This window comes from Candidozyma haemuli (genome assembly GCF_002926055.2).
Source record: "Candidozyma haemuli strain B11899 chromosome Unknown B_2014730914, whole genome shotgun sequence".
NCBI classification, from domain to species: Eukaryota; Fungi; Ascomycota; class Pichiomycetes; order Serinales; family Metschnikowiaceae; genus Candidozyma; species Candidozyma haemuli.
This window is the reverse complement of record NW_020289902.1, coordinates 1,466,223-1,493,715: the sequence shown is the minus strand read 5'-3', so window position 1 is coordinate 1,493,715 and position 27,493 is coordinate 1,466,223. Positions and strand designations below refer to the sequence as shown.

At 46.6% G+C, this 27,493-nt stretch overlaps 4 protein-coding genes across 4 annotated transcripts; 2 read left to right on the top strand and 2 right to left on the bottom strand. All coding sequences in view use genetic code 12, as the record gives it.

The window, feature by feature from the left end:
* Positions 1–3,092: 3,092 nt before the first annotated feature.
* AGA1 (Aga1p) lies at positions 3,093–3,992 on the top strand (the record flags this gene model as incomplete). The annotated part of the gene is made up of 1 exon (XM_025485177.1): positions 3,093–3,992. The coding sequence occupies one exon, from the start codon at positions 3,093–3,095 to the stop codon at positions 3,990–3,992; it is 900 nt and encodes a 299-aa protein (XP_025340108.1).
* A 7,852-nt stretch (positions 3,993–11,844) lies between these two features.
* On the bottom strand, positions 11,845–12,777 carry CXQ85_001467 (uncharacterized protein; the record flags this gene model as incomplete). Its single annotated transcript, XM_025485176.1, has 1 exon — positions 11,845–12,777. The coding sequence occupies one exon, from the start codon at positions 12,775–12,777 to the stop codon at positions 11,845–11,847; it is 933 nt and encodes a 310-aa protein (XP_025340107.1).
* A 1,258-nt stretch (positions 12,778–14,035) lies between these two features.
* Positions 14,036–16,450, bottom strand: NAM7 (ATP-dependent RNA helicase; the record flags this gene model as incomplete). Its single annotated transcript, XM_025485175.1, has 1 exon — positions 14,036–16,450. One exon carries the CDS (start codon positions 16,448–16,450, stop codon positions 14,036–14,038), a length of 2,415 nt encoding a protein of 804 aa, XP_025340106.1.
* Positions 16,451–21,735: 5,285 nt separating this feature from the next.
* On the top strand, positions 21,736–27,317 carry BUD2 (Bud2p; the record flags this gene model as incomplete). Its single annotated transcript, XM_025485174.1, has 2 exons — positions 21,736–25,319; positions 26,420–27,317. 2 exons carry the CDS (start codon positions 21,736–21,738, stop codon positions 27,315–27,317), a joined length of 4,482 nt encoding a protein of 1,493 aa, XP_025340105.1.
* Positions 27,318–27,493: the final 176 nt, after the last annotated feature.

Genomic DNA, 27,493 nt, shown 5'->3' with positions numbered 1-27,493 from the left:
CGCTAACCCAGCCCATCCACTTATATTGCATAACCTGTTGTTTTTACTTGCACATTGTGCACAAAAAGCACAAAAATGGATGCCAGATCAATCCGTATGGCTCCAAAAATTTTTCATGGCGCCTCCTTCTGGGCGTGATGTCACCGCCAGACCATTTTTTTTAGGGGGGTTTTCAAGGCGTCCGGGAAAGTTTAAGGACTTGTGATTTTGTGATACTTTTGCAGCCAAAAGAGAAGAGAAAGAGGTGGAAAATAATAATGGTATTTCTTTTTATCGCCGTTTTCCTGCCAAATGAAAACGCCCTTAACGGACATGCCCGTTTGATCCGAGGATGAAAACCCCCACATTTTTCAATTTCGGAATATGGTTTTTTTCATTTGGAAAGGTTTCATTGAAGGATTTTTTTCAAGAGGAAATCCCTGGTGCGGCTCACGAGGCGTTCACTTTTTTTTTTGCGGGGGAGACACCCGTATATCTCGGATGTACGGGTTTTTTACATTTTTCCCAGAAAATATCAATTTCCCTAAACGACTTGGTTGACTGTTGGAAACCTTTCGATAATTTTTTAAACGAGGAAAACGGGGATCTCCGTTTTTATGTTGCTATCGCAACCAAAAAAATAAAGAACGAGCCACACTGGTTATTTTTTTTTTGACTCTGCCTCATCTAATTAGGCCATTTCCGTTTAAGGGGGGATCGTCAACAATGCACAACAAAAAAATTTTCTGATAACGACGACGTCACAGAGAGAGAGAGAGAGATCGGCTGCATGGTCTATCCTGCAGTATATGCGCTTTTCGGCCTAAACGGGCAAGGTAATTAGTTGCGCGTCTTACTTACCTAAAAAATATTTTTTTGAAAGGGAAAGTAAATTTGACGCGTCCTGCAGAATGGCATGTCTCTCTCTCTTAGAGAGAGATAGATTTTTGAGAGCCTTTTTTCGTTAAACCCGCATTCGCCGCTACGGACGTCCGCAAAGTGCATTTGACATGGAAGATAGTGAAAAGGGTCCGGTGGTCCGGCTACTGGTTTTAGCATCTTCTGCTGCGTATCCTGGGAAAAACTTACTACAAAGTATACCTGAGGGGGGGGCTTCGTTCCCCTCACGATTGCTATCAGGTGAATCGGCAACGTCGGCTACTAAACAGTTTTTTTTTTTTTGGATTGATTGATTTAAGCGCCCTAGAGAAGTGGTGGTGGTATCCTGCATGAAGCGCTTCTCCGCATTGAAGAGGAGAAAAAAAATATAATTTTTTTATTTATCGCTTTTTGTTATATGCATGCACCTCCCGGGCACTCCCCTCGCCCGCAAAGGGCATCAACGAAAAAAAAAAAAAAAAAACACTCACTCACCTCCACAACCCGGTTCTTGCGCCCGGAAGGTGCATTAAAAAAAAAAAGGGATCCCTAACAACTAAAAAGGAAGGTGGGGAGGAATATTTTTCTAAAGAAAATGTAAAGAAGGAGTGTGACAAATCCGGGGATACTTCGGTTCCAGAGGCTCTCTGGTTTAACCACCACGCGTTGGGTTTGATTGCGGCGTGGTTTGTTGGGAACGGAGGTAAAGTCCGAAAAAGATCTGGCGAGAAGCAAGTCAAAATTTTGGGATGGGTCAGCAGAGACATCGTCACAAAAACGAACAAAAAGTGTGGAAGAAACAAGTGGGTGGGGGGGCCATTTCCTGCATTTCCCGCATGTCTCTGCAGGAGATTGGGCTTGCCCCATTAGGCCTCGTGCATATCGTATATCTGCAAGCACTGAAAAGAGGGGATTGCCTAATTAGGCCTGAATGGCTCTTTTGAGGGCGCAGGTTAACATTGGGATTGAGCCGCACAATAGAACGTGCTTGTATGCAGTCCGTGTCCCACCCTACTGATTTCAACCCTACACTTACTTTGTATTTGATCCAATTTCTTGGTCAATATTAAACGAAAAAGAGGGGTGGAAATTGTGTCCGCTGAAAGTCCCCATCGTCCGCGTCCCGTCCCGCCTAAGGTGTCCCTGAAACGAGAAAAATCTCGGCTCAATTGGGCCGACTAGTGCATGAACTATGAAGTTGCAACCACCACCCCCTTTGACGACTCCTGGCCGGTGAAATCTGGCCATTTCCAACGAGGCTTCAACAGTGGGAAGAGGGAGACCATCTTTTTCGTTCAATTTGCTCCCAAAACGGCCGAAACCCTCGTTTAGCTCCGGAATTTCACAACCAATTGCTTTTTCCCAAAAGTGCCCTTGCAACCCATTTAGGCCGATCCCTTGAAGAAAAGCCCATTTTAGCGAGCCACAATGGGACGAAATGGCCCGTTGGAAAATTAAACTTTTTTTGTTGCGGCAAATAATAAGGTAAAACGGGTGTTTTCGAGCCGAAATTTCGTCTCCAGAAACTGCGTTCCACGGAGACAACTGGAGGCGATTTGGAAAGGAGCTACAAGCGTCGTAGGAGCCACCACTGCAATATAACCGGAGGTGCTTAGGAGGGGTCTCTTTTGTGAGTGACAAATTGTTAATTCTCCACTTGCGCATACACATGCCTGAGCACTTGCCCGATTAGGGTGCGGAGTATGCAGAGAGCTGCGCGCAATTTACCCGATCGGGTAAAGAAGGTGCAGGGTTTCCCAATTAGGAAAAGAAAACACTTGCCGGCCCACCTCCAGGGGGCCCGTGGGCGCTGGTTTTGGGAGATGGCAGAAAGACGATTTGGGGGTGGGTGAACGAGGGTTTCTCTCAAGGTGCCCCGAAGGGCACCTTGCCAAAGGGCCCTACTCGCTGCCAGAACTACCAAAGAGGGGGCCATCACCCTGCCTAATTAGTCTAATGTCGTGCATACAACCTGCCGTACCCTTATTATGGGATTTCCGCTTGTGTCGACATATCCTGCTTATATGCACTCCTTGCATCGCCTACCTGCACTCCCTGCGGCTCGAGCCACGGCAGGTTTTTGCAGGGTTGCAAAATGCCAAAATGCAAAAATGCAAAAAAAAAAAATACCCCCATTAGTCCCTATCCAAATAAATGTCTCCTCGATGATATATAAACCCCCTAGTCCGCCCTGCCACTCTCAGTTTTCCCAATTTCCACTTCCATCTCATACAATGAACGTTCTTCCTCCTGCCAACGGCAAGAAGCTCTGGAGAATCAAAAGACTGGTCTCTTCAGGCCTGCCCACGCTGGCAGACGCCCTGTCGTCGCTTGAATGTTTCAATTCTTCCCAGAAAATCTCTGCCGCCGGCAAACAATTCATGCTGAGAAGACCTCCATTGAAAAGACCCAAACTGAAGCCTGGAATGCCCAAAGACTTTGTTTTTGTGGATCTTTCGCCGGTTAAACTGGAGGAAAGTGGAGAGGAGGCTGTTTCCTCTTCAAACTCCAGCGTTTGTTCTTCGCCAACTGTGGATACGGTCTTTTCAGGCCATCTGCCTTCGTCTAGCTATTCGAATACGCTGAATTACAGCTACAATTATGCTTCAGACGACTTGTACGGGCCTTGTTTTGATGAGCTGCTACTTGGTTTGGGGCTTATGGGCGTGGAATTCCCAGAATCCATGCAACCAGTGGAACCTCAGCTTCCAGTGAATATGGGCATGCAAAATGGGTGTTTTGAAACTCCCCAGTTCCCCCAACTGGCTCAATTTGAAGCTCCACAGCCGGTTCAACAGTTGGCGTCGCCAGAAACGCCCCAGCACTCGCAAAAAAGAAGAAAATCCGCTGGCGGATTCACTTTTAAGAGTTATACCGGTCCAGGCAATGGAATCAAGAAGAAGAAGACAAATAACCACCGCAGATGCTTTTCGGAGCCTGCCAAGAAGCAGCAGGTGCAAAAGGTACAGCCTCCTACGCCTCCTACGACGTTGGAGGACTTTTTACATATGCCTAAGGTTGAACAAGGCCAGGGGTTTGATTTACAGATGGTGGATGAGATGGCGCCGTTCAGTTACTCGCCAGAGAGTGAAGGGGAGTTGGGGTTTGACTTTCTGAGCTTTGTGCAAATTTAAAACATCAAAAACGGCCATGAAATGGCTGTTTTTGGTGGTCTTTGGTGAATTTTTCATCAAATCCACACTTTATTGCATAACTCTTGACAGAACAGTCCAAACGGGCCAGAAAGTGGCTCGTTCGAACCACCAGCACGCTCTTTACCTTTGTATACCAATCTTTATTGATTGTGGCCCCGCAGCGGTTGCTTTTGATGGAGGTTTGTTGATACTTTGGCTCCCACTCACTAATTGTCCACTTTTCATACCCAGAAACAGCCTTTTTTGGTATTTCTTTCACTTCATGCTTTCGCTACATATTTATTTTGGATCCCCCTTCGTTTTCGGTCCTCGGTTTCTTCGGTTTTTCGGTTTCTTATTGGCCCTTTCGCTTTCTTTGGATACCCATACATTTTTCATACATAACTCGACGAAAAGACCTTCTTTTTCGGTGCTTTTTCGTTCGTTCCATTCGTCTTTGGCTCCTTTTGCATTTCCCATTTCCCATTTCACGCTACGTTCATTTTATTCGGTGCCCTCCCAGGCTTTTCTCATTTTGGATGCTTTTTTCGTCATAGTCTACGGTTTTTTACGATTTTTCGATCCCAACTTCAATCTTTCGATATCCTCCAGGGTTCTGGTCACTTTGTGATTGTCCTGCTTTATTTATGATCCGCTTCGCTGCCTCCAGGCCTGGTTTTCGTTGCCTGCTATACCCTCGTTGCCATGTATATTAATGAAACACTCAGATAGAAAGAAGATGTAAAAAGTAGATTTTCCTTTGCTGGAGCCGGCAAAGAATGTTTTGGTGACGTTTGGTGATGTTTGGGGTTGTTTTGGGGCTGTTTGGTGACGTTTTGGTGGATGAAGAAATGAACCTGAAAAGGTCACTTTTTGGGCGATTTAGACCCGGAAAAGACGTAATATGATGTTATTGATGGTGCTGGGACGGTTTAGACGGTCATTTTGGTGGTTTTGGCGTTGTTTGGGGTGGTTTGGCGGTGGTTTTGTGGCGTCTCAAAGTGGGTAGTATGAGGGCTCAGAGAGGGTTGACAAGAAGTGGGATAATGTTGGGAAAAAACGTTCCTGGGTTGTCAAAAACGGATTAATTGTGGAATTGGAGGGATTTTGAAGCTTTAGATTGTCTTTCTAGAGACTTTTTTCGTTGTTTAATGGAGGTTTAAATTGAAGCTCTTTTTGGCTGCAAATGGACGAGATTTTCCACTTTTGAGCTCCAGAAAAGCACTAAACCGGTTCAAAAGCTTTAAATTCTTCATTTCCATGATTCTTAACGCCTTCTGGTTACTACAATTTAAATTTTTCTGCCCGTTCTGGCGCCTTTTCTGGACCTTTTCGTCCTCCTCACTCTACTCCCCAGAAGGTCCAGTTATTCCACGAACGAACCCATAAACACCCAATTTAAACCACTCCAGTCAACTTTACACCCCCAGTTCAACCCATTTGGTCCTTTCCTGAGCCTTTTTCGTCCACTTTTGACCCACTTACGTCCCCTTTCCTTCTTCTCATACAACACTTCAAAACCACCACCTATCTCCACCAATACCCATCCAAATTCCACGAAACCAAGTTCATTAGAATCCTCCAGTTTCAGGGACTCCAAAACACTCCATCTTCTTTCCCCTAAATCCCTGCCTACGCCTCTATAACCCCATTTCTCTTTCTCACCTCTTTCCACCAAACCTCCATCAATCTCCACCAAAACACCCCCAAATCAACCCAAACTTCGTCAGTCCCTTCCTTCCCACCCTCTAATTGTTCTCGTACATCTCTCGTATTTACATCTTCGCTGTTTCCCTCTCTGTCTGCCCCTTCTCCACACTTCCCATTTCTTGTCCAACGTACCTTCCCTGAACCTCCACAAACCTTCCAAAAACAACCAAATCTTCACGTTTTTCTTTTCTTTTGTTGTCTTTTCCACTTTTCGGTATCTTTTGTGCCGAAAGAGACTTTTTATAGATGTGATTTTGCACCCCATTGTGTTTGATTTCTCGGCTTTCGTCTTCTGAAAACCGTCCTTGAAGGGACAATCCTGGGGTATTTTTCCCGATTTGGAGGTGTTTGGGAGTTGGTTTTTGTTGCTAGGGAACAAATGGGGATTGTTTTGGGATGTTTTTGGTGGAGATTTGGGCAGTTTACGGTTGCCATGGGGAGGAAGAAAAAGGGACACTTATTGGGACAAAAAAGATAAAAAAGAACAGAATAAAGTGGATTGAATAGTATAGATGGAAAGTACGTTGAATCCGCTTCATTTTGGTGCTTTTTGGGGTTTCTGGGGCTTCTGGTGGTGGACTTATGAAACAGTATATGGAAGAAGCAAAGGGCCAGAAAAGAGGCAGAAAATGGCCCAAAAAGACCACAAAAAGAAGTCAACCAGGGTAATTAAACCTTCTAAATAACACCCAACCACTTCCTGGCCAGTTTACCTGCCTTTTGGTGGACATTCCTGGATGGTCTTGGTATGAGACACTATATAGTATAAGGCTCAACGTATCTCGACCAATACCCATCCAAAACACTCCCAAAAACAACCAAAACAACCAGAAACTCTTCCTCTACAACCTCCACTCCTCCCTTGTTGTTTTCCAAATCAGCAGAACTCGTAAATTAGCCCTCCTTTCCATTCCCAGTACATCGCTCCAACTCACCACCTAACTCTCCCAAACCACCTCCAAAAGTCTCCCAAACCGGTCCAAAAAAACACCCCTTCCTCGACATCCCCCAGGAAACGGTTTCCTCCCCTCCTCCACCCTCCCACCGCCAATTCCTCCAGCCCTTCTGCTTCCTCTCCTACAGTTGCTTAGCAAAGACCAATCCCCGCCGCTGCTTGTCGGTTAAACCGCCCAAAAATACCATCATCTTGTTAAGAAAAATCAGGGCTTCATTTCTGTATACTTTTTGTTACGATTGGCAAATTAGAAACCCCCCAAATCGCTCAAAACGCCAGGCGCTACTCTTTGGTTCCCCAAAGCCCTCCAATTACCCTCTTGTGCTTATCTTTTTTGTATTCCCCAGATTCAAAGCCGTTTGCGTCTTCCCCACTTATCTGGTTTTTATGTTTCGACCGGTTTAGCCGCCGTGCTGGTGGATATTTCGGTTACTCTTCCACTGCTCCCCACTTTCCGGTTATGAGAGACATCAACAGAAAGAGAGAGACCAGGGGTCATTCAAAGGTGTATTGCTGTGTTACTGGAGAGAAAGGGAATTCAGGGAACGCTTTTTCAGAGGTTTTACGGTATCCCCCGGCTCAGAACGTCCAGATTAGTCTTTTCGACGTGCTTTTTGTGTCATGTCGAGAAACTGCCTTGCAGAAACCGTAGGACATTCGAAGGGGGTATAGGGGGGACAAAGAGCAGGAGGGAATGGATTTGGAGGAGTTTTGGGCAGTTTTGGGGGGGTTTGGGTGGATTTACTGGTGGTTTGATTGAGAGTTGGAGGAGGACTACAAAGGCAGTGAGAAGACGTGAAGAAATGGGCTTAAGAGGAATTGGAGGCCTGGAGAAGGTTAAAGAGGTTACTGGCTACTTTGTGGAGGTTTTTCTGTGAGTTTTTGGGGTGTTCTTTTGTGGTTGTTTGGGACTGGCTATAGAGAGTGGTTTACAGAGGAATATGCCAGGCAAAAAGCTCCACAGGCATGGGAAATCGATGAAACCAGGTTCGTTGGATTCCCCGAGTCCAGGGCTTTCCAACGGTACCCATAACAGCCCTTGTAAAACCCTCCTTCGTGTTCTAGCTCACACTTTCTGTTCCTCTCATACATCCACCCAGACCAACCAGAACCTCCATATTCCCCTTCTAAACACCCTTCAAACGCCCTTCAAACGTCTCCAGCCCAACCTTCCGTCCATTCCCCAACAAAACAAGCCCTTCCTTACTCCCCCAGTTCTCCCTAAACCCATCCTCCTCCACTTGCCCAGTTCTCCCTTCCAGACCACCAAACCGACCCCAATCCACCCCAAACAACCCCAAACTGCCCTCCTCCTTCTGCAACCCTCCTCCCTCCCTGGGTGGCTTATTTCCACCTCATTTACTGTTTCTGGCAGCGATGCCCTGATTGGGCCGTCGTCAACGCTCCACCCATGCTAAGCCCTTGTGAACAATCTCCCCAGCCTCGAAGACCCCTTCAAAACTAATCAGGAAGGCTCTGGGGACAAATCTGACCAAAAGGGAAGGTCTTGCTTGGACTGAACAGGAAGGTGGGCTTTGAAGGTAAAGCCTGGTTGGTCTGGGGGCAGAGGCAGCTGGTTAATCAGGAAGGTGGCTAAACAGGAAGGTGGGAAGGTGGGAGGGCAGAAACGCATGCCACGGTGATTCAAAGGGGAGGGGGAGGCAGTGGAAGGGGATGGTATGTCCTTGGAATATGGATACTTAGAATACCATATACTTAGAATACCATATACTTAGAATACCATATACTTAGAATACCATATACTTAGGATACTATATACTTATAATACCATGTAGACTTAAAATACCGTATGTCTTTAGAATGACATGAATGCTTGGAATACCATGGACTTATATTTACTTAGAATACCATGGACTTGGAATACCACTAATCAGAAGAATACCACTAAACAGAAGAATAAGGTACGTTCTTTGCAAACCAGAGGGCTTTATAGGCAGTTTCAGTAGAATACCATAAGTACTTAGTAGTCTCCTCAGAGTACCATATACTTAGAGTGCCATATGTACTTGTATTTACTCAGAATACCAAATACTTAGAGTCCATGGACTTAGAGTGTTATATTCACTTGGACTTGAAAGACCATAGACTTGGAATACCTTACACTAGTGTACCGTGTATACTTAGAGTACAACTCATACTTAGTGTAAACGTGGAATACCTGAAGGCCAGAGATTAGAATACCACATGTAATTGGAATTACCATATCTACTGGTGGTTTCCTTAGAATAGAGGTGCCAGGAGGCCCAGATGAGTTCCAGTGGCTTTCTTGTTTCTGGATGTAATTGGATGGTCTGGGTGGATCTGGGTGGCTTTGGAGGGACTCTGGGGAAGAAGTGTAGAAGTGGATGGGGAAGGGTAGTAGTGGGTAGAGAAGTGACTGGGATGGACTGGGGAGTCGAGGAAAACCTGTTTTGATAGTTTTTGGTGGTTTTTGGTGGTTTATGGGTCGCTTTGGTGAGTTGGTGGACGTCTCTTACAAAGGCTCTCGATGTCTGTGTGGGTTGCTGAACCAGGGGACTAAAAAGGTCCAGAAAAACGTAGAAACCATCTTTTGGGGTCGTAGACAGCTACTCTGAGGTCGTAGAAACGTAGAATAAGCGTTTTTTGGTGGTTTCTAGAAGTATTCTACAGGTTCTACTTGGACTTCCCATTGGTAGATTGAGCTGGAAGGAGATATCGACTTTGGCAGTCCAAGTACCATCTTCGAAGCTTCAATGGAAAGAAAGCTCAGAAGCACCTTTCTTGGGCATTTTGAAGAAAATGAAGCCCTCCTTTTCCTCTAAGAAGACCAGGCTCTGGTTTGTCAATGCTTGACGGAAGACGGTAGTTCCAGTAATGACTTTTGGGAAGCAGTAATACTGCTTTCGAAGAACAATTGGAAGTTCCCAGTACGTTGTTTGTTCAGCAGAGGTCGTCAGGGACTCCAGTTTTGTTCCAATTAACCATAATCAACAACTACTGGTCGTTTGCTGCTCCAACTACGATCTCGTCACTTTCACAGCCAACCTTCAAAAGCCAATCAGAGTTGACGTGTGAACTCTGGCAACGTCTTCGTACCTGTTTTTGGAGGCTTTCCGCCTTCAATGGTCATTTTGGAGACTTCTGGAGACTTCTGGAGACTTCTGGAGACTTCTGGAGACTTCTGGAGAGAACAGTATCCAATGGCCTATGACTACGAGTGGTACAAAAGATGGTGATGCAGAACAAGTCACCCTGGCACCACATGCCAACCATTAATATCACATCTAACCCCATAAGCCTTTCCCAGAAACTTGGAACTCGATTTGATTCCTGTTCAGGTGAATCTTTGGTTAAGACGATATGGCTGGTTATGGCCAAAAGGCTTTCAGGTGAGCTTCCTGGAAATGTATAAAAACCAGGATGACAATAAGAAGCTTCCAATGCTTTCGTAAGTGTGGATCTAGTGATACCAAGTACGATAAGTGTTAAACAAGAAGCCATCACTCAGTGGACACCGACTGGTCCAAGTCTTCAGTCCAGCCACAGAAAACCTCGTAATTCCAGGAAGCAGTGGATTAATAAAATGGTTCTTCATACTCAAGGTATTAAATGCTCCTTAAGTTCGGTTCCCTTCTTCTCTTAACTGTCCTTTTAGATGAACCCTCTATGGCCAGTCCAGTCAACAACGAAGAACAAGCAACTCTGGAACCCAAAACTCTCCGTTTCCCAAAACATCTTCCTTGACTTCCTCACCACTTCCTCCACTCCCTCTACTCTCTCTTCCTTCTCTTAAACCTCCTCCCGTCCACTTCACTGCCTCTTCTCTTCCCTCCATATATACCCTTCTGAGCCACGTTTCTCCAGAACCGCCCCTGAACACTTCCTCCAACACCCATTTTATCTTTCCAGGCGGCTCTCCAAACCCAGATCCACTTCTTTTAAACCATTTTTCACATTCACTCAAGAAAGACGTCTTGGTTCTTGGAATGGCTGCAAATGGGACCAACCCAACGAAGAAACCTTCAAATCCACCCAAAAAGCTCCAGAAAAAGGCCCATCCAGCCCTTTTCTACCCTTTCTCCATCCTCTACACTCTCCCTCCCTCGTTCCCCCAAATCCCCCGTTTTGTGTACTTTTCATGGGTACTTTCCACCCGCAAAACCTACATTTCCACCAACCCCCAGCTAACTCACGAACCAGGCACAATTTGAAAAATCTAAAAACACCACCGTAACCAGCGTCCCCGAATTACCCTAAATCAACCCCTTCCTCCCAAAATCCCTGACATTTCCATTTTTCAGCGCTCATCTTGTCTTCCCACTTCTTCTCCATCTACGCAAAACCACCTAATATTCATAAACCTCCACCAACCTTTCCCCCAAACTTTGCAATTTCTCCAAACCATAAACCAACAGAATCTTCCACTTCTCTACGTATTGCTTTCGCCACGGAATTACGTTCCCTTCCAGAGATTGCTCCGTGAACCTCCACCGGCCCAAATACCGAAAAAAGCCATATCTCCAGCTTCAAACCACTTTTTAAACTTTGGTCTGAATCTAACCATACTGGAAGAAGCAACTCCTCCGGCGCCGGCGCCGCTGCCCTTTAGCCGTCTCTACAGAAGCAGAAGGGAAGAGAAGAGAGAGAAGAGACAAGGCAGATACAGAGAAGAGAGCAGATAACCAGAAAAAGCAAAAAAGCATCAAATAACTCTAATCTCGTAAAGAGCCTTTGTTAAATTAAACTACAGTTTAGATTCCTTCTCTGGATTTTAGTCTCTTTGAGAGGATTTTAGTCTCTTTGAGAGATTTTAGTTTGTCGTTTTAGTCTTTTTTTTGTATTAGCCTTTGCTTTGTAGACAATCAAAGGGAGGAAGAAAGGCCATTGTTCTGGGACAAAGCGTCCCCAACAACAACAACGAGCCGGGGAGTCAGCGACAGGGGGCCACTGGGGGGGCACTGACCCCCCAGGGAATTCTCCCCTTTCCAGTTTTCTCCAGTTTTCCTTCAGTTTTCCTCCAGCTTTCCTCTCGTTCCCAGATCTTCTATATATCCAATGGAATCCTCCCAAACAACAAGAAAGGATCAACTTCCATTCAGGGGGATCTGCCGTGCCTGAATGGCTGTTTCCTCGAGGCCGTCGATCGTCCCGGGTTTCTGGGAGGATGGTATAGTACATTATCCAGCTGCCAGAGCCAAGTGGAGGTTACGGGCCGTCCCAGTTGAGCACTTCACGTAGGGAGCTTCGTTTTTCCCCAGAAGCAGAAGACCCAGGAGGAACGACTGGGGCTTCTGGAGGTTCGGCTTCTGGGGCTGCTGGAGCTAGAGACGTAGGTTCAGTGGGTTCAGTGGGTTCAGTGGGTTCAGTGGGTTCAGTGGGTTCTATTGGCTCAGAGGCCTCAACGGCCTCCTCGCCAGACTTGAGAGTCTCGTCGCCAGACTCAGAGGCCTCGCCGGCCTCTTCGCCTGCCTCCAAAATCTCCGTAAGCTTCTCCAACCGCCCATTCATCACCGTCGCATGCCTCCTCATCATCTGAATCATATCCTCATGGAACCGTCGATTCTCTCCCATAATCCCCCGTAAAAGCCCCACCGCCGTCGTTTCACCCTCCAGAACCTCATACTTATCTGTCAGAGCATGACTAGAATAACCCAGGTACGCAGAAGACGAAGACGAAAGCTGCGAGGCGTTCGACAGCCGGCGTCTCTTTCTCTCGCCAAACAGAACATGTGGATCCACCTCTTCCTTGATATGTGGCGGCAACGGTCCCACCATCTGTCCGCTCTTGTAGGCCTCACTAAGGTCATGGAGCTCCAACACCGCTAGCTCCAAGTCTGGGAACAGCAGACGAGGATGAAGCACTTCAAACACAGCGTACGGTTTATAATCAGAAGCTAGTTTCCTGTTTCGAGCTTTCCGTAGCGCCGAGGCCATCTGACGCTGCAACGTTCGAACCGTAGGAACCACATGGTTACTGGACAGCCTGATACGTTCGTTTTCAAACCGGTGCTGGATCAAATCCCACTTTCTGCTCTGGCTCAACGTGCGGTCACCCACATACTTAAAAGGCTTGATCTGAACAATAAGCCATAGAATAAGCTTCACGTCTATGTGGGAAAGCTTCAGACGCTGCCTCATTGCAACCGACGGGAGAGACTGAATTTTGATTGGGAAGGAGAAAGACGGTTGAAACAACTTGGAATGAAACAAAGGGTTCTCTTTTTTTTGCTATTTTTTTTTGGTTAATGACTGCTGGGACCGGCCAAGAAAGGATCCTTTTATGTCAAAGATCCCCCAATGTTAAAAAAAGACCAATGCAAAATGGTAAAAACCACAGCAAAAAGCAAGAAACCACACTGCTGCGTTCACGGCTATCGAGCCTTTTCTCATGAAAAGACACCGGAATAGCTCCACATAATAGGCTCACCAAACCGGCGTCCCACATCGGTTGTGGAATAAACAGGCCGAGTGTAAAAAAGATACACAAAACCAGTCGCCATGCAACTGACAATAAGCGAATCTCATCTCACCACGAAGCACAGATTTTAGAGGAGGAAAGGAAACAGCAGGAATAGACGCTGGCCCCGGGGCTCTTGATACTGGTTTCTTTTCAAAAGCGGTGCACGGAAAGAAAAAGAATACCAGCCGAAACAAGCAAAAGCCAAAAAAATGCAGCATTCTGCCTTGCTGGGGGGCGCCTTTTTCCTGCCTTTTTCCTGTTTTGCCTCGTCAACGAAGCTTATTGATCTTGAAACAGCCCAACCGGCAGCAACGGCGATACAGTACGCTTACCACCGATGCAACAGCGGAATCAAAAGTAAAAAAGAGGTTTCAGCAACCACGGAAAAACTTGCCCAACAGCAACTCGTAGCCTCGTCCGATCGTCGCCAGCCGTTTGCCCCAGCCAGCCGTTTAGCCCGTCGCTTAGCGGCAGGGTCCTTCAGCAACCGAGAGATTCCGTCCGTATTACTCCTTCTGGCTTCTGGAAGTCTGTTTCTATGCACCTCGTCTTCTTCTTTCTGCTGGAAATGTAGCCCTGGCCATGCTGGGTCCCTTGTTCCAGAAAAGAAAGGGAAAAACAACAACGTACAAAATCCCTCTTGTTCTTTATAAAAGCGGCCTTGCAGCACCTTTGAGGTTTCTTGTAAATTGGGGGTTCCCCGGAACTCCCTTCGAGCTGCTATTGGCCAGTGGATCAATCGGCCATTTTAGACTGTGCATCCGCATATGGAATTTTCAATACAGCCTGTCAAAAACACCTTCTTTCCATTCCTTTTACTTCCTCATCTTTTTTCCCTTTTGTGTTCCATATGCCAGGGTCTTTCAAATCGCCTGATTCCTATGCAAGATCGTGTTTTTAGTGGCTGCAACACTTACGAGGCCAGAGAAGCTTCTTTTAAAGATTAAGCCCAGAAGCAAACATCTCGGCGGCTTTCCGCATATCCTCATCAAGTTCAACGCCATTAAGCTTGGGCCACTTTTGCTCGTTGTCGTTGGAAAACACATTGCTTGACAAATTGTCGTCTCCCACATAAGAAAGCATGCTTTGCGTATCGAAGTCGTTTGCATGCACCCTAGGCCCTGGTGCATCGTGTTGCCGTTGTTTCTTCTCGTTGGGGTTCCCCAAGGGCACCATGGACATCTGGAGGTTGTCCAAAGGCCCGTCAACAAGACATCCACGTTCTCTGAAATGGATAAGCAAGTAGTTCCAGAGATTATCTTTGGAAAGCGACCTCGGGTTACCAAGAATAACCAATCCGTACTTGGCTCTCGTCAAGGCCACGTTCATACGTCTGGGGTCTTTCAAGAACCCAATAGCTCTGTCTTCATTGGCACGCACACACGAAAGAATAATAAAATCCTTTTCTCTGCCCTGGAAAGCGTCCACGGATGCAACTTCCACATCGGCGTATTGTGCTCTTCTATCCACAAGCGACGAGTTAATCAGCATATACTGGACAATGTACGCTCTCTGGCCCTCGTACGGCGTAATGACACCAATCTGGTCTGGACGCACGCCGTCTTTGAAAAGCCGAGTGATGATTTTCTCCACGTTCATGGCCTCCACACGGTTGAGGTACGAAATGCCGCTTCCACTGATTTCCTCTTTACCGTAGTTGGCCCAGAACATCATGGGGCAGTCTGGAACGGGCCAGGGGAACGTCAGGCCTCGCCACGCTCTTTCTTCCAGGTTGACACCGTTCTGGAGGGACCCTTCGTAGAACATGTTGGACGAAAACTCAGAGAGCGCTGGGTTCATACGGTACTGGACTTCAAGACGGATCGGCAGCTGGCCCAAGGCAATAAGACGCTCGAAAAGCGACTGTTTGAGCCCCGCTTCGCCGGCTTTTTTATCAATAATCACCGGGCCCAACTGCTGGTGGTCTCCAACCAAAATCACCTGTTTGGCTCCTTTCACTATAGGAATCAACACTTCAGGTTCCGTGGCCTGAGTGCTCTCGTCAATCAATACCGACCGGAAATTGAACCCGCTAAGACGGAAATCGCCAGCGCCCACACACGTACAACACACAACCTCAGCGTTCATAATAAGCTCGGTTTCAAGTTTCCTCATACCGTTATACAACGACTTCTCTCCAGCCTCAGAGAGCTTTTCGCCTTCCCGTTTCTGGCGCATGAGTTTCTGGAGGTTTCTCGATGCCAGATCCTCCATTTGCTTGTGCAAGGCCAAGTCAGAAACCGACGAATCCACATCCTCACGGCTTCTGGCTGTCAACCGAACAACCTTGATGCCAATAGTATCGAGTTTATGTGCAAGGTGGTCCACGGCAACGTTGGAAGGTGCACACACCAAAACCTTGTGTTTGTGCAATTTGACCAAATGGTAGATGATTGTAGCTGAAGTGACGGTTTTACCAGTTCCTGGCGGGCCCTGGATAAGTGAAAGTGGACGCTGCAAAACCGTGGCCACAGCGTTCGCCTGGGAACCGTTGAGTTTCGCCAAACGCTTCACAGAAAGCAGTTTCGGCGTCGTGGTGGAGAAAACCACCGGCACAACCTCGTGGCCTAGAAGTTTATGGTAAATAAACGAACTGACGGACTCTTCCTCGGTAGCAAACACACGGAGCGCTTTTTGCATCCGCTGGTACGACGTGCCCTTCCACACAAACTCAGCTGTGAACCCTGTAGTTGCATGCACTGGAGGAGGCGTATCTGGAGTTCCACCGTTTGGGAAGAGTTCCAAGCTGAATTCCTCCAGACGAGCACTGGGGAGTCTTACAATAAAGCCCTTTCCCGCCCAAGTATCGGCGTCGGTTGCTCCTGGCTCGCGATAATGAAGAATGATCTCGTCCCCAACTGCAACCACCAAATTGGCCTTTTCATGGGTCAGAAGTGCAAAAGATGCAACAGGACACCCGTTTTCCGCCATCAGCCACGCCACAGAAATATGCTCCAACGCCTGCAGCTCCTTCAAGTTCCGGTCACACACCGCCTCGGCCTCCACCAACGGCGCAAACGCATTCTGGTACTGGTACGAGTCCTGGTACCGTAAAAGCACCGGCATCAACTCTTCCAGCTCGGCATCGACTTTATCAAGATCCTCAATCGTCGCATCCCTATTCAACCGCCACTGCGCCTCAAGTTTCGTGATCTGCTCATGCGAAACCTTCCTGGCACTAACCATAGCTTCCTCTCCAGGCACTTCAGCCACCCAGGGCAAAAGCTGTCTATCACTGATCAACGCCTGCCACTCGTTCGTCTCCCAGTTGATGTCACGCAGCTGTGCACACGGCATTCGACAGAGAATCACCACCACACTGTCGTGTTTGGCACTGACAAACCCCAACATGAAGATGTTTCTGCTTCCACAGTTGTAGCACTCCAACGTTTCGGCGCCCAACGCACTTTCGGCGTGGAGAGACACCACGTGGTGTTTCAGAAGCACCAAATGAGTGACGATGTGAGACCCAGCAGCGTGCAGCTTGCCGTTACAGAACCAGCGGTTGCACAGTTCACATTTGACTACGGCGTTGGCTGCGTCTATTCCACAGTAGGCGCAGGCTGGGCGGTCTGAGGGGGTTTGGGGGTGTAGCACGTGGGCTAGCGGGTCCAGGAGGGGAGAATGTGGGGGGATTTGCAGGGTCATGATGGGTGGAGGGTGGATGTTTGGAAGGAGGTTTGGTTGTTGGAGATGGTTTGATGGGTTTGGTGATGGTGAAAAATTTATGTGCAGGAGGGAAGTGGAAAGTGGAGGGTTTGGGGGTTGAAGTGGATGTGGAGGAGGGTTGGGGGTTGTGGAGGGGTGGCGGGAGGGTGGAGGAGGTGTATGGAAAGTTTGGGGAAGTTTAGAGGCGGATTGGGGGAGTTGTGGGGGTGTTTGGAGGAGTTGGGGGCAGGTTGGGGGAGACCCGTGGGGGAGGCAGGGGAAGTGGTGGAAATTATCAGGGGAAGAACGTGGTGGGTTGATAGAGGGCTGGAAAATTGGGTTTGGTGGATTTGGGGTGGATTTGGGGAGTTTTGGGGGATTTTGGTGGGGGTTGGTGGGTGGTGAGGAAAAGTGGATTCTAAGGGTATGGGAGATTCACTAAATGTGGTTCTAAACTTTCAGCTTGTAGTTTTCCATTGATATTCACTGCTGTTTCTTCAGTATAACTGCTGTTTGGGTGATAATAATTGGATGGAATGTTGGATATCTTATACATGCTCACTGGTATAGATTGTATAAGAAGGTTCATATATGAACCTAGAAATGAACCTGAATGGTGAGGCATTTGAATTAAAAGAATGGGAATGTGTAAGAAATGGAAATAGAAAAAAAAAAAAAAAAACAACTATCTTACATGGATAAAGTACCATTTATGTGTGAAATACCATATATAGATGTTACTATGGAACATGGAATAACAGTATATAACAAAAGTAGATGGAACAGAACTCAAATCAGAAAAACTGACTAAAAGCCTTCAAACGATGAGCTTGTGTTTACGGCTTGTGACAGTGGATCTTTCTTCGTGAAGATCAAACTCCCATGAAGATTTAATGTTTAGACATTTCACCATAAGTGGAGTTAGTTAGACCTTGGAATATCAAACGAGGCCAGGTCTTCTTTAAAAATGGAAGACGATTCATTTGAAGACGCTAAATTTGAAGTTATATGAGGGAAGTATTCAATAGTTTAGAGGATTTAGAGGATCTAACTGTGCGTAGGTAGTGTAGGGAAGAAGGTGGTGGATTGGAGTTTTGGGGAAGAGGGAGGGAAGGATTTTGGGTCGGTGGAGGGCGGAGGGGGATGGAGAGGTAAAAAGATTATATTTTGAAGGTTTGGGAGTGTTTTTGGTGGATTTTGGTGGTGCTTTTTGGAGGTGATGGAGGACAGTGAGAGAGCGAGAAGAGAGGGTCTAAAGAGTGTGAAGTGGGTGGATTTGGTGGGGGAGCTTAAGCTGGGAGGAGAGTTTATGGGGCTTTTAGGGAACTGGAAGGTTTTGGATTCGTTTGGAGGTCGTTGGTGGGGGAGTAGATGGACTGAATGAGATGGATAGTACTGGAGGAGTCAGGTTCGCCAAATGGCTGGTTTTTCCGTTTTATACTTCTTTTTTTTGAAAAAGGAGGCTTTACTGGATGTTAGTGTTGTGGTTTTACTGCAATTGAGTTGACTGGAGGATTTAGTGTCATTACTGTTGCAGACCATCTCTGGCTGTATATGCTTCCTCCAACCACCATCAAATTAATACAGATAGCAATGATAGTACTTTAGAAGATCATTTTCTCTACATTTTATGGTAAAATTAACCTTCTCTTGTCACCACCAAACTCCATTAATAACCATCACTACTCATTAGTATTCATTACTACTCATTACTACTCATTAGTATTCATTAGTATCCATTACTATTCATTAGTATTCATCACTTTTCGTCACTTTTCATCACTATCTATTGAAATCTACTGGATATTGGTGCTGTGGTTAGTCAATTTATTGCCGAAACCTGTCTCCGTATTATTAATTCCATAAAGCCGGTTTATTTATTCCCAGGCCGATTTCTCACTTGTCAAGAAACTTCGTCTTTTTACATGCGTATATGGATTTTGCAGCCCATAGTAGTCAGCAATGTCAAGAGACTGGAGAGTAGCGTCGGGTTGAATTGAACCTCGAGAGGTTCAGTTTTTGGGGTCTGAGTGAAGGCAGGTAGGTAACAGCCATTTACTTACTTTGTGTGGTCTTTAAGGTAGAGAAGTATACGACGCTTCATGATTAACTGAGAGTATAGTTATGGCACCACTTAACTTCTGCTTTCAAAAGTAATCTAAGGTGGTCAGTCTGATCATTTTTAGTATCCTAATAAAGGATTTGAAGTACAGAGTTGTGTTCTTTGGAGTTGAGCTAACTGGAAGATTTCGTACCAATAATCGAACTGACTACCTCTGGCTAAGCATACTTAGCTTTACCACCATCAAATCAATACGCAGAGCAATAAAAATACCTTTAAAGATCAAGTTAACCAAGTTTTCTCGTAAAATAAAGCCTCTCTGATTACCACCAAAGTCCAATAGTAGTCATTAGTATTCATGGATGCTCATTACTACTTATTACTACTCTTTATTCATTGACATCCACTGATTTCCATAATATACTTGATCCACCAGCCACAAACCACCACCACAACCACCCCATACTTTACCCACACGACGAAAACACCTGGAAAACCACGATAAGAAACACACACTCACTCCCACTTCTTCTATGTAAATGACACATTCCACTGGACTTGCCTAAACAAGCAACCACCGCCATTTCGCCCGCCAACGGGTTTAGATAACCACCAAAACGGGCTTAAAGTGAAGGATGGTCGTTGACGGTTACAGTTTCTGTTTTGAGTCCTGGCGATGCACATCTTTAGTCTTTGTTCAGACGAACAGACGAAGTGCACGAGAAAAGAAGGAGAAGGAGAAGGCGAAGGCGAAGGAGGAGGGAGAGGTTAAAGGGAGGCGACTAGTCTTGGATTGTTACTGGTTTGTTTGTGGTCTGGACTTCTGGAGAGGTATTGTTAAGCAAGGAGGACAAAGGAGGTTTGTTCTGGCTTTATGGGAAAAGAGAGATTGTATTTATTGGGGGTTGTGGAAGGAGATTGGGGGTTGTTTGTTGGATTTTGGTTGGATTAAGGAGCTGTCTGGATATGATTTTTGGACTTTCTGGTCGTTTTGGTGTCTAGAAGGACTGGCAAGGAAAGAGGAGTGAAGTGGGTTATGGTACGTAAGAAAGGTACTTTTGGGGATTGATTTCTGCTTTAACTGCCTTGTTAAACGACCAAATGTCATTTAATCCACCCCACAAGGCTTCAATGACAGCTGGCTTACCTTAGTTACCTCTTTCAATGGCTTAACCAATCAGACCACCACTGTGCAATTAGATGACCAAAAGCCTCTAGACTTTCATTGTTCAAGAGATCAATGGAGATCAAAAAAGGTCAATGAAGGTAGTTTAAGTCAGGATTCACTTTCACTCCAACTGCTCTACTTACAGCCATTATACCTTCCTGAGCTTCAACTAAGCACTGATTTCCATAACCAATAACAGTCTATCCACCTTTCCAGGCTTTTTCTCTAAAGACACATCTCTTCTCCCATTCAAAACTTCTCGTACTTACCTTCCATTCCAGATCAAAGCCACATACCGTTGAACCCAGAAGATAAGGAAGCTTAAACGGCGAGATAAAAGAATGTCATGAAAAAACCGAATCTATACTATATTCTTCATCATTCGCTGACTGCCAATTGACTATAAAAGCACCTCCAATTGGACATCAATTGGACATCAATTAGACATCAATTGAGCCTAATTCAAATACTACAAGCAATTAGTCTCCAATCCGCTTAGTACCCTCCCTGGAATCCAAAGATACCCTAATTAAACTTTCCAACCCCAACCCTGCTTTCTTAAATTCTTCACTTTCCACTCCACTCGTTCTCCACAAACCTTCCATCCATTCCCTTTCTTCCTTTGCAACCACCAATAAACCCACTTATTTCCACCAAAAACCCCCAAAAAACGTCCAAAACTTCCCAAAAAAAGCCCAAATATCCAACCAAAAATCACCAACCAATAGAAACCATCGAAATCTGAAAACTCCTTCAAATCACCCTCCCTTCGTCGCTTTCACCGAATGGCCGTCAATGCACCTCGCCAAAACGCATCATTACACGGCCAAAACGAACGGGAATTGCACGAGAATTCTCCAAATTTTCGTCTCTACACAGTGGACACGTTAGTTTTTTGGTAAAGTGGCTTTTCATGAAAAAATGACACGTCTGTCCATGTAATTTAAACTATTTTTTCCTTTTTAAGCCATATTATGGGGATCCATTGTGTGGAGGAGGCGGGGGTATTTTTTTTTTAAATTTGCGTCCTTTTTTTTTTTTTTTTTTTCGCAGCCACAAAAACCCGTACACCAGCTTACCTCAGGTCATTTAACCCTCCGCCAATCTGCCCAAAACGACCCATTTCGACGTGTTTGACAGTTCCAGCGTGTAGCAAAGACCCCAAATAGCCCAATTAGCAACTTTTCCCAGCTCAAAAGACCCCCTGGGGTGTAAACCCCAGGATGTTTCAAAAGTGCTTACCTGCAGTACCAACATAATACCTACAGCCAATTATGAAACACGCCCGGTCTAGCCAGCTCCCCATAACCCCCAGAACCCCCAAAAAACGTCTCCAGGGTTCAATTCACCTAAATAACACGTAGAAACCACCCAAAACCTCTTACAACCACTTTTGGCGGCCCCCAGTCCACCTGCGGCTTGCTGCGGCTCGCTGCCAAAACGGCTCTCGAGGCAAATCTAAAACAAGCGTGGCTACCAAAACCCCCCAGATCATCCCAGGCCCCCTACGACCCATCCAAACCTGAAACACACACCCGTAGCACGCTGAAACACGCTGTTTCACATCTCCCACCTTCTGAAACACCTCCCGCCACAGCAGACACGTCCCTTTCCCTCCCTCCCTTCCTTTGTTCGTCTAAAAAATCCTCCCGCGTACACCCATACACTTTTCGCTTAATCTCATATACAACTATCACCAAACACCTTCTTCCAAAACACCCAAACCCCCTTAATCCTAATCCTAATCCTTAATCCAATATGTCCCGCTTGCCCTTCTATAAGGCTCTTGCGAGAGATAAAGCCTCGCTTGTGGCGACCAACGTTTCGTACCTGAGAGACTCTCTAACGTGGTATGCGCCAAACGAGGTTGAAATCACGAAAAGAGGCCAAATCGTGGCCCACGACGAAACTGAGCCTCTGTCGTTGCTTGCATCGTCTTTGCAGGCTTGCCACGTGTCTGTACACCTGCTGGTGGGCCCGGGGCCTGCTTTGAACGGGAGAAGACGGTTCCTGAAGAAAGTGGAGCCTGAACAGGCTGCTTACGATGAACCGCCCGTGATATTTATACGGCTGTACGATAACGAGAAGCTTTACCTTCGGATCGCGTCGAAAACGACGTTTGGAATGGTGCTTCTGGCGCTTATGGCGTGGCAGAATATGAAACCGGCTGGGTTGGCGAAGAAATGGTACGCTGAGAACTCCAGCTCGGCGTTGGTGGTACTGGCAGACCCACACGAGGTGCTTGTGGGACGGTTTCGGATCTTTGGCCCGATTCCAGCGAAGGTGAAGAACTTGAAACTCGTGAAAATGCCCAGACCGCCGCCTTACCAGCTGCCTTACGATACAGACGCCCATAATGACCCATCCCATACGTCTGGAACGCTGCAGGGTCACGAAGGGTCGGTCCTGGAGGGCTGGTTTTATACTATGGGCGTGTTGAAGTCAAACGGTACGCTTAACTTTATTTCTGAGCTTGACGGGACGTTGCTTTACTCGATAGATATCAAGAGCATTCTTCTGCTGGAGATAAGGGAGGTTCACCACTCCATTTGCGATTCCTCCAATATCCTCTTTATTGGCCATATCAAGGATTTGCGCTGGAATAACGTCATCAAGTCTACCACCGCCTTGACGCTCGAATCGCTTACCCAGCTTCTGCCCAGCTTGCTTACCAAAGACGGCAAACCCGTCGCCAACAACTCCAGAATCCTTATTGACTTCCCGTTGCACATTGACCTCGAAGACTGGTTCGTGGGGCTCAATTACTTCTGTAAACGTGAGTACATTGGCACTTACGATAAGTCGTCTACGCTTCGTCCTCCGCCTACGAGACACATTGTGGATATTGATTCCACGATAGATAACGATACGACGTTGGACGGGTCGGAAAACCACGAAAACGGGCTGAATCCGAATTTGACCCTTTCTTCAAACGGCCATTCCCAACGCCCTGCTCATAAATCACACGAGGAAGAGCACCCACAGCTTTCTCGGTACCTTCGTGAGCACTTACGTGTTTCTAAAAAACTCACGGTTGATATAATCGAGGCCAAGTTCGATAACCCTCCAGCCAGTCCTAAAGACTCTAACAAAATCTATGCCGAGGTGGTGATGTGGGGATTCCCATGGGCCAGAACTGCTTTCGTTCAACACACGTCTAATCCGTTCTGGAAAGAGAACTTTTCAACGTATTTGCCTATTCTGACGCAGATGGTCCATATCGTCATCAAAAAGTGTCTTTCCTCGAAAAACGTCTATTCTCCAGCAGACAAGGTCGTGGGAACGGTCTACTTAACTCCTGACGTGCTTACCCAGCAAAGACACACGTTCTCCACCATGATGAGCCTTAATCCAGCAGGAAACACCATTAATGTCCCTGGCCACACTGCAAACGATTCACTTGGCGTGGCAGCAGCCACCATGGCCAATAATAACAACTCTGTACGTCTTTCCATCTACGACGCCACAAACCTTCCAATCGGTAAGCTTTTGTTGACTGTGGACCTCAAGGAGTACCTAATACCAAACCCTTCGTACTTTAAGCCCTTGGAACGGATGCTTGCGAACTGTCCAATGAAAGAGCTTATTGAGTTCTGCAATAGTGCTGTGTCGACGTCTGAATTTGAAAACGTCAGTTTCATCTTGCTTGATATCTTCCAGAGCTTGGGAATTGAAGATAGGTGGTTTAAAACGCTCGTGGAAGCTGAGTTGGTTGGTGTGGATAAAATGACGAGGAAGAATTACGTTAACAAGGGTAACGGAAACGGCAATTCCACGTCAAGCAACAACGTCTTTAACACGTTATTCCGTGGCTCTTCCATCTTCACCAAGTCTTTGGAAAAGTATATCTTCAGAATTGGCCAGGAGTACTTGGAAAAGGTGTTTGGCGACTTGTTTGAAAAGATCACCATGGAGCTGCTCAACTGTGAAATCGATCCTCGGTACGTCAGACAACAAGAAGCTGCCAAACGCAAGAAAGCCAAGCAAGGAGCCAATCCAAGAGCTTCAGACGACTCAGACGACGAAAGCGACGAAGATGTGGATGCTGAAACGGAAAAGAAACGTGAAGAACATGTCAAGGAGATCATTGACAAAAACTACAAGACCCTTACGAACTACGCCGAGCAGCTCTGGTACCGTATCTACTCGACATCCAACGATATTCCTGAACAGATCAAACTTCAACTTAAGAACTTCCGAAACAAGGTTGATTTTGCGTGTGATCCAGAAGATAAAACCACCGCTCTCAACTGTTTGAGTGCATTTATCTTCCTTCGGTTCTTCTGTCCTGCCATTCTCAACCCTAAGTTGTTCTATTTGACAAAGAACCACCAAACAGGCAACGCCCAAAGAACCTTGACGTTGATTGCCAAGATCTTGTTGAACCTTGCCAACAGACAAGAGTTCAGTCAGCACAAGGAGCCACACTTGGTGCGTATGAACAAGTTCCTTGAAAAGCATCTGGGAGAGATGTTGGACTATTTCGACAAAATTACCGGAAGAAAGAACGATTTCAATGAAAAAATCTTGGACTTGAGCCACGAAGTCAACAGGTTTGACTTGGGGCTTGGAGGAGACGCCTCGTCGAGTGAACTTCCTACAACGCCTTATTTGATCGATAAGTACTTGAGGTTGACAGAGTTGATCCATCTTCTTAAATTGAGTGGAACAGGCAGAACGCAATCACAAAAACTCGCCTCCACATCTACAAGTTCCATCACGACGATGCTTTCGAGCCTGACGTTCGCCAGAAGCAACAACAACACGCCATCACAAAATGCAGCGGCTCGTCTGCCGTTCAAGGATAACCTAGCACCTCAAAACGACGAAATCGTGCTTGACGATGACAAAAACACGTACCAGATTGGATCCCTAGAGTTTGAAAAGTCCGAGTTTCTTGATTTGGTTGGCGACAACGAAACCGAAGGGTTCATCAAGTCGTTGTGCCGCAGCAACGAAGAGATCTTTTCATTCATCACGTCCAACATTTCACTTAAGGATCTCCAGAAACAAAGCACCGACCTTATACATCGTATTGACGAACTTTCACATAAACTCGAAGAACCAGAAGTTTGTGAAGATCTCCAACACGATACCAAACTCTGGGAAGCGTTTGTGGTGAAAGTAGTTGAAACAGCATGTGTTGATGTTTCCAAGAACTCTATTGTCTTTTACGATGAAAACTTCCAAGGAGCCATGGTTCCCGGCCAAAAGAGGCTCCGTGACAACGGCATCACCTCCCTTAAGCTCAAGTTCCCTGTGGAAATGGACCGAACGCTGATGAGCGAAAGTTTCAGCACCAACTCGTTGGGCAGTCTTTTACGGACGCCATCGAAGAACCCGTTCAAGCGGTGGTTAAAAAAGGAGTGAAAACTGAACTCCATGTGAATAATGAAATGTACTAATAAGAGAAAATTGGTGGTTTTGTGGAATACAAATTCGAGTGTTCCCATTTGCTGGGGGTGTGTCAAGTGCGAGACTTTGACACATTTGTACGAGTCCTTGCAGAACAAAGAAAGTGTAGAGCTAAAGGGGTAGAGGGAATGTAGAGAGAATTTGGAGTAGATTGGTGTTGGTTTGGTTAAAATCGGATAAGTATAGGTGAAGTTAGGAGGGTAGGGAAGCGAGGGAGCAGAAGGAATGTCCAGGTAACTTGGCAAGTAGCCGTCCGATCAAGACGGTAATGGTACCAAAAGAATCAGAAAACTCCGCCGATTCCAACCGTACCACTTTCAAGTCCGTACCATCCAAACCCGCCCATCTACACCCCTTTTCGGTTAAAGTGTCACCGGAACAACTCGAAAAACCACCAAACCACCAATTCCACTCTGAAACCCCCAAAACACCCCCAAACTTCCCCCAAAAACCCACCGTTCCAGCCCCTTCCAGCCCAAACTCGGCCCCTCCAGCCACCACCACCGTCACCTCCCCTGCCCCCTTTCTGCCACGGCTCCAACGCTGGTGTTCCTAATTATCCGGTGAAAAACGTCATCTGCAGCAACCAACCGACGCCAGTCCAACCCAAAGCCTCAGAAAACCAATAAAAAACCAAAAAAAACCAATAAACCAAATTTTCCAAACCTTCCTCAACCTCCCAAAACTTTCCCTCCACCTCCAAACCCTTCCTCCAACAATTGTTTCCACTTCCCCAATTTCCCTCCACTCCCGGTTGCAAACCGCGATCCCGGGAGCATCTTCCCACCAAGCGTCCACCAAAACTCAACCTACTACCCCCAATCTCCCCAAAACCGCCGTCGCCAGCTCTCCCACCCCAAATCAACTCACTCCACGCTCAAAAATATTATTTACGGTTCCTTTCCGCTTCGTTTGCTTGACCCACGAGCGCCTGCTTACATAAGCAGCACGGTTGCGGAAAGAAACAGAAACCGCACTCAAATTACATTTTCACCAACTACAAACAAACCAACCAACAACCTCAGAGCATGGCCACGGAAGCGGAGATTTTGGCGTCTTACCCGCAAGTAAACGCCCCTACGACACAGACTGGGTACACATCGAACTTGAGCGAAGACCAGAAACAGGTTTTGGCGCAGTTGCGGGCTGAGCTCGTCAAGGAAGGGTTCGAGTACCGGTTGGACGACGCCACGCTTCTTCGTTTTTTGCGGGCACGGAAGTTCAATTTGGCCAAGGCCAAGTTTATGTTTGTGGAGTGTGAAAAGTGGCGCAAAGAGTTTGGCACCAACACCATTCTTAAGGACTTCCATTATACGGAAAAACCGCTTGTGGCGCAGATGTACCCCCAGTACTACCACAAGACCGATAAGGACGGGAGACCGGTGTACTTTGAGGAGCTCGGCAAGGTGTACTTGCCGGATATGTTGAAGGTGACGACCCAGGAGAGAATGTTGAAGAACTTGGTGTGGGAGTATGAGCTGTTTACTCAGTACCGGTTGCCTGCTTGTTCTAGAAAGCAGGGCTACTTGGTGGAGACTTCGTGTACGATCATGGACTTGAAGGGGATTTCCATGAGTGCTGCGTACCAGGTGATTGGCTACGTCAAGGAGGCTTCCAAGATTGGCCAGGACTACTACCCGGAGAGAATGGGCAAGTTTTACTGTATCAACGCTCCGTTTGGGTTTTCCACGTTGTTCAAGTTGTTCAAGCCGTTTTTGGACGCTGTCACGGTGGAAAAGATCCATATTTTGGGCTCCTCGTACCAGAAGGAGTTGCTCAAGCAGATTCCTCCTCCAAACTTGCCCAAGAAGTATGGCGGTCAGAGCGACGTGAGCAATCAGGACTTGGCTTTGAACGACTACGGTCCTTGGAGAGACCCCCAGTTCATTGGACCAGAAGGCGAGGCTCCTCGTGCGTTCCAGTAAGTGACGAGTTTTGCTTTTTTTAAATTATAGTCTATAGAGCGGCATGACACTGGGAAGGGGATATATACCTGGCAGCGATGTAGAGGGGTGGAAATTTCTATTACTAGTTTTAATGAATATAGAATTGGAACGATGTGTGGGATGCGGTATTGTGTTTTGCTTAGCCATTGTGTTGG